The 10,246-nt window shown below is 40.0% G+C and overlaps 2 protein-coding genes across 2 annotated transcripts; one reads left to right on the top strand and one right to left on the bottom strand.

Moving 5' to 3' along the window:
• The first annotated feature begins 736 nt into the window (after positions 1-736).
• LOC117928916 (uncharacterized protein At5g39865-like) lies at positions 737-2,075 on the top strand. Its single transcript, XM_034849033.1, has one exon. It carries the CDS (start codon positions 976-978, stop codon positions 1,936-1,938), a length of 963 nt encoding a protein of 320 aa, XP_034704924.1. The 5' UTR covers positions 737-975; the 3' UTR covers positions 1,939-2,075.
• A 6,140-nt stretch (positions 2,076-8,215) lies between these two features.
• Positions 8,216-9,923, bottom strand: LOC117929095 (NAC domain-containing protein 43-like). Its single transcript, XM_034849308.1, has 3 exons — positions 9,588-9,923; positions 9,229-9,503; positions 8,216-9,127 (listed from the first exon to the last, which is right to left on the bottom strand). The coding sequence occupies exons 1-3, from the start codon at positions 9,769-9,771 to the stop codon at positions 8,369-8,371; spliced, it is 1,218 nt and encodes a 405-aa protein (XP_034705199.1). The 5' UTR covers positions 9,772-9,923; the 3' UTR covers positions 8,216-8,368.
• Between the last annotated feature and the right edge of the window lie 323 nt (positions 9,924-10,246).

Genomic DNA, 10,246 nt, shown 5'->3' with positions numbered 1-10,246 from the left:
TAGCTAGTCACATCTACTACTATTTATACTTTATTTTATTGCTAGAAATAGAAATTGAAAACCATTCTGAACAGATTCATTAATAACCACCACAAGAAAAGCTTTTTGAATTGATGTTGTGAAAGCAACATCCATGTAAATGTTTTTCATTTTGAACATTTATTTGCAAAACAGAGACTATATACTCCTGCTACACTATCACTGACCTCTCAGTTGTGAAGACCACCTCATCTTCAATGCTCTCAGCACCATCTAATACATCCCCTCCCAATTTTTGCCCTTTTCCAAAATTTCTTTTGGTACCCTCCAATTCCCTCATAAGTCATAATAATAATAATTGGGCCCTCTCTTAAAGATGGGTCTACACCCTCTGTGAGCCCCCAGTCCCCAGTACTTTCCTACCATTTTTTTAGGCCATTACCCAGCAATTATTACTGTGTTCCTCTGCCATTTTTGAATCCATTTCCCGGGAAAAACCCCACCCCACTTTCCCTCACCTCCATCACTTTTGAGACTTGGTTTTGGCAAAAGGAGGTGGCCATCATTAGTGTATAAGATGATATGCAATTGGGGTAAATGTGGGTAGAGCTAGGACTCTAAATTGCATTTGAAATGGTCATATTTTAGAAAAATATTTATTGAATGTGGTCAGCAGATTGGGAAAAGAAAAATAAAGTAATGGGAAAGAAAATTGAATTCAAAGGAAAAAAGGCTCCTCTTTAATGCTTCAATGTACCGTGTGATTAAAAAAACCAAAGCCAAACTTAAATTTTAGCGCTCAGGTCCCGTGCGCCAACAGTTACTCAGCATTTTGAAATTGAATGCTCTGCTCCACAGTTTTCGCCACTGAGTGAGTTGAGCTGACGCATTTTCTCGGATTTTCCTCACAAAAGTAAAGGGTTGTCTTCAACATCCTTATTTCTGAGTCTCTTTTGATTGTGGTTTGTCCGTTCTTGAATCTTTTGCAATTCCAAAATGGGGTGTGTTTCTTCAACTCTGCTGAACCATGAGGAGGAGTTGGGTCAATTGAGTGGCTCAACGCTGGGTCACCATATTGTGTCGCTCACGTCCACCACCTATGGCCTGCTCAACCTCGATCCATCTCCTCAACCCACCCACCCACCAACCCCAACTCCTCGGTTTACCCTCGGCTCGGTGTTCCCCAGCCCGCTCTCCGAACCGAGGGGCATAAGGTCCGAGCCAGAGGTGATCAACTCTTGGGAGCTCATGGCGGGTCTCGACGCCGACAGCTTCCGCTTCCCTTCTCTCCCGCTAGCCCCCTCCAAACCGAAGGCATTGGCCATCAAAGAGACCAACATCAATAAAGAGAACTCCAACCCCAATCGTCCCAATTGCGGTGATGAATTGAGGGTTCTGAAGCCATTGAACGACAGCGTTTTGCGACAATGTTTGGCGTTGCTGGATGGGTTCGAGAGGCTGTGCCCACCGAATGGAGAGAACAGAGTGGTGGTCTACACGACGACGTTGAGAGGAGTGCGGAAGACGTTTGAGGACTGCAACGCCGTGAGGGCGGCGATTGAAGGCCTTGGGGTGTCGCTGTGCGAGCGAGACATTTCGATGGATCGCGGGTTCAAGGAGGAGTTGAGGGAGCTGATGAAGGGGAAAGACAGTTGCCAGATGGTGCCGCCGAGGGTGTTTGTGAAGGGGAGGTATGTGGGTGGGGCTGAGGAGGTGCTGAGGATAGTGGAAGAGGGGTGTTTGAGTGAGCTGCTTCAAGGGTTGCCTAAGATCAGAGCTGGTGAGGTCTGCGAGGGTTGTGGGGGAGTGAGGTTTTTGCCTTGTTTTCAATGTAATGGCAGCTGTAAGATGGTGATGATGGTGAAGGAGGAGATGGAGCAAAAGCAAGGGAGGAGTGTTGTGGTGAGGTGCCCGGATTGTAATGAGAATGGTTTGGTGCTCTGCCCCATCTGTAGCTGATCCTTCACCCACTCATTTCATCTGGTTGCCTCTATCTTTGTAAGATATTTTCAATAACCAGTTTGAATTTTGGCCTGAATGAAAATCATCTTTGCCTTCCTTTTGATCTATATACATATATAGCCCTTTCTGTTCAATGTTATATTGTGATTGTTTGCTTTGCTTTAATCTAAACAGTAGGGGAAACCAGAACTAGATATAGGAGTGGAGGCTGGGGAAAGGGTCTTGCTTTTCACCATCCTAAGTGACAAGATTTGAGTTATGAGGGAACTTCAGTGACAAGATTTAAACTTCTGCAAAAGGAAAGTGTTTCCTTGCAACACCATGTAAATCAGATTTTGAGAGTGAGTCTCTTTCAAAAGATGGCATAGATGTAAAAAGAGTTGTAGAAGTTGCTCGAACGCATTCAAATGACTGATCTTTCTAATTGGTGTGCGGTGGCTTTCAAAAAACGCTTCATCGAATAATTTTGCAAATTTGGTATGAGAGGAGAATTAACTTGAGTTGATTGCTCAATTTATTGGGAGAATTTGTCTGTCTAAGGATGAGGAAGTCTCTGCCACATGTTTTTATTGTTGGTTTGAAATTTTAGGAAGGTGGAATCTAGGCTGATGACTATTGAGCATGAAAATCATTCGAAGCTGAGAATGCCTTGCCAGGCGATGAGCTGGCAAGGCAAAAGGAGACATGTCAACCTCCCATCTGTTGTTAGCCTTCAGAGTCTTCATCAAGTCCCCCTCAAGCTACTATGTATTGAATACCCAGGTCTCTTGCTGTCTGGATCCCAATAGCTACAGGATTTCCTCTTTGATATTGCCATTGATGTAATAACCACTTTATATTGTCTAGAATCCTCAAACATGAGACAAATCAAGAAATAGAACACAGCCGACCTTGATGTTAGGAGTTCACAGGGATGAGGCTTCCACATGATCTCCACTGTAATTCCAAGATCCATCTCAGAAAGTTGGTCCATGACAAGCTCAAAAAATCACACTAACCCCTTTAGCAAGTTCTCAAAAATCTCTCTTGTTTTTTTTCCTTTTTTGTGACCTAAATGCAAAATGATATTGCTAGTGTTCTATATTGTCCAAGCTGTCATGAAGTTAACTAGATCACTGATGTCCATACTTCATAGGAAAAATATTCTCAGCCAAACATTATTGAAGTGGGCAGCAATGGGAAGGCAAAAGCCATTTTCTCAGCTCGTTATTCAATGTATAGGTCACCATATGATTTGGGTTACCATGCAAGTTATACTCTGCTATTGCAAATCTCTTCTTATTAGATTTCTCTTGATTAGGAGTACCATGCTTGCTCTTGGTATAAGCATATTTACACCATTGTAAATATCAATCCTCAAGATCTTTCTGAAATTTTTTGATGATGAAATTAAGGGAGTAGTTCTGTTAGATCCCCACATCCTTCTGAGTCTTCGGAATAATAATGTAATACATGCTTCTTACTGAAAACATCTTATTTGGAGTAAAATCCCATATCAACTTAGTCCTCAGGCAGCCTAAAACTGATTTTGGTGTATATTCTCAATGAGGCAAGAAGATTGCTGAAACCATTTTCTTGTATCAGCCCATTCAGCTGCTGTTGCCAACACTCCACCTAGCACATTCCATGATACAGACTGTAGTTTAGTTGTATTCAGATGAATTTCATCCATATCTTCCCCACCTCTCTGCCTGCTGATAAGATTAGGGTTTTTGGCAGTAACAGTTTTCTTCATACAGACAGCATCTACAACCAAATTATGTAACCAGGCTGGCAGGCTCAGTTCAGAACTTATGCTTTATATGATCAGAGGCCCATTAATTACATGACTGTCATTTCCATGATCTGTTTGTAAAAATATCGTAGGAAAAGCATTTCCTCTTGAAGGTGTTTCACCCCAATTGTAGTGTCAAGGTAGGGTCACAATGTTGAACTCTTTTCGATATCCCTCACCCCAAAAATAGAGATGGGGAAAAGTAAAGGAAAAAGTAGAGAAGCAAACGTAGGTCTGGCCCTTAATCACATCAAATATCAATTACAGAATTGATTCTTTTTCCTTTGTCAAACCATGATTTAGCCTCTTGTCTTAGACTTACAATCAACCAGCCAGTTTTCATGACGATGCCTTCATAATTTCATTTCAATAACCTGGACATTGCCTCTTGCCCCACTAAGCTCACAGCATTCTTCCTCAATGATCCATGAAAAGGGTCCTCCCCATGCCATGTCCATTCTCACAAAATCCTGTAGCTGAGTTTGAACATATCCCAGAGGACAAATACAAAGCACCCTACCTTACTACTGATGCCTGCAGCATTTAATGTTTGCAATACAGGCAGGGCACCCACCTGCTTGGATGAACCAGACCTTGACCCACACCGGCACTCAGAATGTGATGGTGGGCTTGAGCTGCTAGAAATATCCTTGGGTGGAGACCCACTCTTTTATGCTCATTGCTAGTGATTCATTTAGTAACGAGCACATGGGTTACACAGATAATGGCTGTGATTAGTAATGATCTGGCAATGGTGCAATTATATTATTGATGATGGAGAAAATCCCAGTATGAATTCACAGTGTAGCCATGAATCGGGCTCTGGCCATGCGTAGGGGAGCAATAGAGCAGAGCTCAAAATGTGGAATTACTTTCAAAGTTGGCCTAACCTGTATGAGCTCCACACTACATTTCACCAATTATTAAGGAAGTTTGAGCTCTAGCTTAGAATCTAGCCTCTTGTTCATGGGGAAAAAAAATCCTAGAAAGATTCACAAAGAAGGATATACTTGATCAGTCCTCCATACACTTGGAAAATTTCTATACTGCCTCGGAGATGGCATATCAAAGTTTCACACCTCATCATATTATTTCGTACCTTTCGTTATTATTATTATTTCTCTTTTTCGTATTTAATTACATATTGTTTGTATCTTGTCACATTCCTGATACCATTGATCGAATCATTACCTTACCGGTAACTAATTGACATTAGACAAGGGCATTTGGTATCGTACTAAGTAGTGTTATTAGGAACCAAATCATCCCAGTATCTAATCTCCACACATGTCCAAATTACTATGATTAATGGCGTAGGGAAATTAGGTAGTGCACAGAAATTGGGCCTAGAAGCTGGGATGGACATGTCTAAGGTGTCACCTTGTGGGGTCTGCCGGTAATACCCCAGATGGTGGTTGGGCCTACCTTAAATTTGTCCAATCTGTGTATCTGGCCTTGAGGCTTTTGTCATCTGGGTGTATGGCTTCCATAGTCCACTAGCTGGCCCATTAAAAGGTCGGAAGTGATATTACTTTGCTTTTATTTATTGTCATAATCCCTAAAAACATAATTTTAAAAAAGGAAAAAGCAGAAGCAAAAATTCTTTGAAATTGCAGACCATCATTTTTAGGGTTCAACGACAAAATAATTGATCATGAAAAAACATTGTATTTGAGTGACCTTTAGAACAGGACACCAATTATACCAAGGAGACACCACAACCTAAAGAATATATGCTTTGACTATACTAAAGCAATATTCTGTGGACCATGTATCAATATAATGCAGTTCAAATGACTTGATTTTGAGTTTCTAATTTACTTTCCTTCACCATCACTTTTGTGGCCAAAAATTTCATTCCCTACGCCCTATGTACTGATTTCATCTAAAAATTTATTCATGTCTAGCAAGGGACACTAACCTCTACCATACTTTAGGTTTCCATAATTCAATCCCACCTAATTTCTAACTCATACTATTGAATTAAAAGTTTTAATATATTTTTTTTTTTTATAAATGTGGATGGTTGAGTCAGAGGACTCGAACTGATGACCATTAGGGAGCAAACCTAAGACTAGACCAACTAAACTACCCCTCAGGATTAATATCATGATTATCTTTATTTTTAATAAAAATATTTTTAAAATATAATTTCGAATCATAAAATTTCAAGGGGTTATACTAATAATCACTTCTACTACTACTTCTATTGTTAAACATAGAAACCGAATGTTATCTTTGACAATTTCGATATGGGAGATCGAACGATTTTTATGACATTCAACACCATATCTAAAATGATCATTTTAGGTAGGATGACATTGTCACCATCCAACTAATTGATTGGATAAAAATGATGATGCAGATGATGCAGATAACACTACTTTCGAATTTAATCTTAAGACTTGACTTGTGGGAGGGCTAGAGATAAATAGGCCTTATAGATTATAGACCTTTTGGTAACAATGTTTTTCTCGAGAAAATATTGATCACATTTGATAAAAAAAACCCATCATTTATTAACTATTTACAGTCCTTCCTCGTTTGAAGCCCCTGTGACTTGTAGATTCCGTTATCTTTTCCCTACATAACGGAAAAGGTGACTGTTGAAGGGTTCCATAACCATATGATGATGGAGAGAAAACAGTGCAGCGGAAATCTTTAGTAGCTGATAAATGGATTTAAGTTCAACTTGCATTGCTTATATTTGCAATCATTCGTTTCTTCTTTCTGGTAGTTCTTGGTCTCCATAAATGTGGATAAATTCTTGACTTGGAGCCCAGTTTTCTGAATTCCTCATGATTTTGCTACCAGAAGGAATCAAAATCCAATCATTTAGTTTTTCTTTTCTTCCCTTCTTTTTTTTGGGCTATATTGCTCTAAGTAGTTTTAGAAAGGGCATCATCATTCTAGAAGGAATAAGCCAAACCTGAAAAGAAAATCAATTTCTTAATAATTCAAATTTTAAAAAAAAATCATTATCCCTGTAAATATTAATTTCTTTGAGTCTAATGTCTAATGTCTATGTAAGTGTTATGACCTATACTATATGATAATCGTAAAAATATTATTTGACTTTTGAAATAAAACTACATATATCATGTGAGTATTATAACACCATTTACGATTAAAAGAAAACTTTAAAGTTGTTTATATATATCGAACAAGTTAGTCGTCCCAAAGTGATAGAAAACTTTTCAAATTTAAGATGTTATAAGCTTACAGGGTGGAGAGTTAAACAAGTTTTGATTCTCGTATCATGCTTTTTTTAAAAAAAAAAAATTGATAAATTTTATACTTAAAGCTTAATAATTTAAAATGATTTTAAATTAAATTATATTTAAATTATTAAGTTATATTAAGTTATTATATTACTTTTAATTTTAAATTATAATATTAATTTTTTATTAAATATATTTTATAACATAGATCAAGTCATTGGTAAAACTTTCCATGTAAGAGATTAATTATGTCATGCTCACCGTAATCCTACGTTAGCAGTCAAAGCTAAGAAAAATTCTACGTAAAGGGTCTTAGTCTATTGGAATTCTTTTAAAATTAGTTGCCCAAACAGTGACTGATCAAGAGGTCTAAAATGCCGGCACTTGATGTGACCCACCCCCTAACTCTTCCTCTCTTCTCACCTTTCTACCAGGATCCATTAATGGACATGTTGAATTCAGCTGCTGCTACTACCGCTCATGGATATATCTCTACGTAATTTTATGCTCCCACCTCACTTTGCTCTTTCAAATGAACATTATCCATCTCACAGTACTTTTTATAGAATTATGATCATCATGCTAAATATTAATTCATTTGATTTTTGAATCAAAATTAGGAGGGTTGTGGAGAGGAGGTGAGGATGTGGTCAGTGATGACGAAATTAAGGAAACCAATCGAGTGCTTACCTTACTTTTTGTTGGTGAGAGGGCCAACTCAGTAAGGTACATCCAACGATTGGTGATGGTTTCATATCAAGGATATGATATGATTCTTTCAATGATGCTGCCTAAAAATAACATATATAGAGTCTTTGACTCTATGTGTGTGCATACTATAGGTCGCTTCAAAGATATCTGAGAGTTGAGCATTAGTGTCTCCAAGGTGCAAGCTAATTACATTCTTAGCTTGATGCCCAACCAGACAAAGATTCTACAGTATGTGTGTATTTTTTTTGTTGATCTTAGTTCTAAAAAGGTGGTCACCTTTCCTATATGCTGTATGTCATTATCAGTACGTATGTTAGGTGAGAGCCCCATGTTCTGATCCTTCACTCCACAGAAGAATAACAGATTCAGCCACGGCCTGGACCAGGATCGTGATCTCCCACCTATGCAGCCAATTAAGCAAGTGGGTATCATTAGTTCTTGACCCTGTGCTCCCTTAAGGTCAGAAGAGAATGATACCCTCGTTCTCAAGCTTTTCACCATAATAACGAATTTGGACATGATTGCGGGGAGAAAGAAGATATGAAAGGACCCAAAACACAGTAAATTCTTCATCAACAATGGTGAAATGGAAGATGTTATTAATTAAGTAGGGATAATGGTTGGCAATGCTGCTACATCTCAGAAATCACCACGGTTATTTATGCAATACACAGTATTATCTAGCTAGCTAAAACATATGATATCTCAAGCGGTTGATCTGTTATACCGACAAATGGCCTAATGGGTCTGATGAGGAGGAGGAGGATGATCGAGTGAAGTTCCACAGATCCATCTCGCTGTTATAGTTCTGGGGGTTTGGATTCGGTCTACTCGAACGTAGGTGTGATAATTCTACATCATGGTCAGGAGAAAGGCAGAAACCCATGTTGGGGTCTGTACTGAAACAGGAGAGTTGCTTGGTGTCCACTTGACCATTGAGCTGAGAAGCCACCAGCCTGTCAAAGGCAACCCAGTCATTGAGCCCAGCTTTGGGGTCATGAACTGGGATGGTGTTACACCCACTGCCTTGGTTCTCAGAGGAAGGCTCACTTCCTCTGAGCATCTCATCAATTGATTGCAAGCAAGCAATATTAAAACACCGTTCCTGATCAAAGTGTGAGCTGTTGTTGGGCAGAGAAGGAAGAGTTGGGCTCTCCAGCCTTGGAAGATGCATAAACCTTTCTTGGAGACCCTCGCTGATGCCTGTGTTGTTTTGGTTGAGAAACCTCATGGTGTTGTTGCTGTCAGAGAAGTTCACGTTGCTGATTGCTTCATTTTCCTGCTTGCAAGTCCTTCCCATGTAGGAAAGTATCTGATCTAGAACCCCATCGTTGCTTGAATTGAGCATCTGGGTCCTTGAATCCATAGAGTTTGATGTGCTTTTAGGGCTCTCCAAGGTCTTCTGGTAGTTTTTCTTTCTGAAAACGCGGCAGACCACCCAACCATCTTCTGGCATGGACTCTCCCAGTGAATTGGATGCCTGAATTCAGAACCAAAATTGTCAAATAAGCAAGACCCCAATGGACGATAAGTCTGTGCCTCAGAGCGTGAAAGTTAAAAGGCATAAAGGGGAGGCCTTACCATGGTGTCATGAACTGGGGTGTTCTCCTCAAGCCTGTACTCATGCATGATCCAATCGGACTTTTGTCCATGTGGGGCTCGACCCTTGTAGAAAACCAGTGTCTTCCTCATTCCAATTCTTCTAAAGCTACTGTAGATAACCTTATCGCGCCCAGTGGCTTTCCAGAACCCTGCTGCGGTGGCGCGATTTGTTCTTGTCCCTGTGGGGTACTTCTTATCTTTGTGACTGAAGAAGTACCAATCATTCTGTGGAGTGGATCCTATTTTACATTTCTCTGCAAAATTTCGAGAGCAAACATGAGCACAAAGAAAGCAAATCATGAAGCATTACAGGGTAGTGAATCTAGAGAAGGCTTTACCTTGAATATCCCAGGGCTCAAGCTTATTAAGATCAACATCACGAATCACATCCAGGTCTATCTTCTCATAGGCCACCTTCTTCCTCAAATAGTAGTGCAGAAGCTCCTCTTCTGTAGGATGGAATCGGAACCCTGGAGGGACCTGAGACTGACCATTCACTGATAGATTCATATCCTCTGACATTAGTACTTCAAATAAGGAAACCCAACGGGGCCTGCTTCTGAGATTTTGCTGCCTTAAAAATCTTCTGAAATCCAACAAAACTGATGGACAGAATAAAGAGGAAGAAGAGTCAGAGGGGCAGAGAAAGAGAAAAGAATTAGACAATCACCAGGTATGGGTGTGGTGCGTAAGGAGTACTGCGGGCAAGATAATTTATATAGGTTGTAGGACATGAAGGTCCAACGATGCATAAAAAGTTTTGGCATCATGGCCATGAGTGTACTTTATGTGGGGTATACCCCATACCCCCTTGGAGAAGAGCCAACCACCCAAGCCTAGATCGAGAGATAGGATAGGGCAGAAGGGGCCCTCAATAGGTAGCCATGTGGGTCACCCCCCAACTGCGTTTGGGCTAACCCCTCCATCTCAAGTGTGACCCTCGACCTTAAAATCTTGTAGAAAAGCACCTGTGAAACCACCACTATCCTCAGAGAAG

Source organism: Vitis riparia, chromosome 2 (assembly GCF_004353265.1).
Source record: "Vitis riparia cultivar Riparia Gloire de Montpellier isolate 1030 chromosome 2, EGFV_Vit.rip_1.0, whole genome shotgun sequence".
Taxonomy (NCBI): Eukaryota; Viridiplantae; Streptophyta; class Magnoliopsida; order Vitales; family Vitaceae; genus Vitis; species Vitis riparia.
This window is presented reverse-complemented; position numbering and strand designations above follow the sequence as displayed.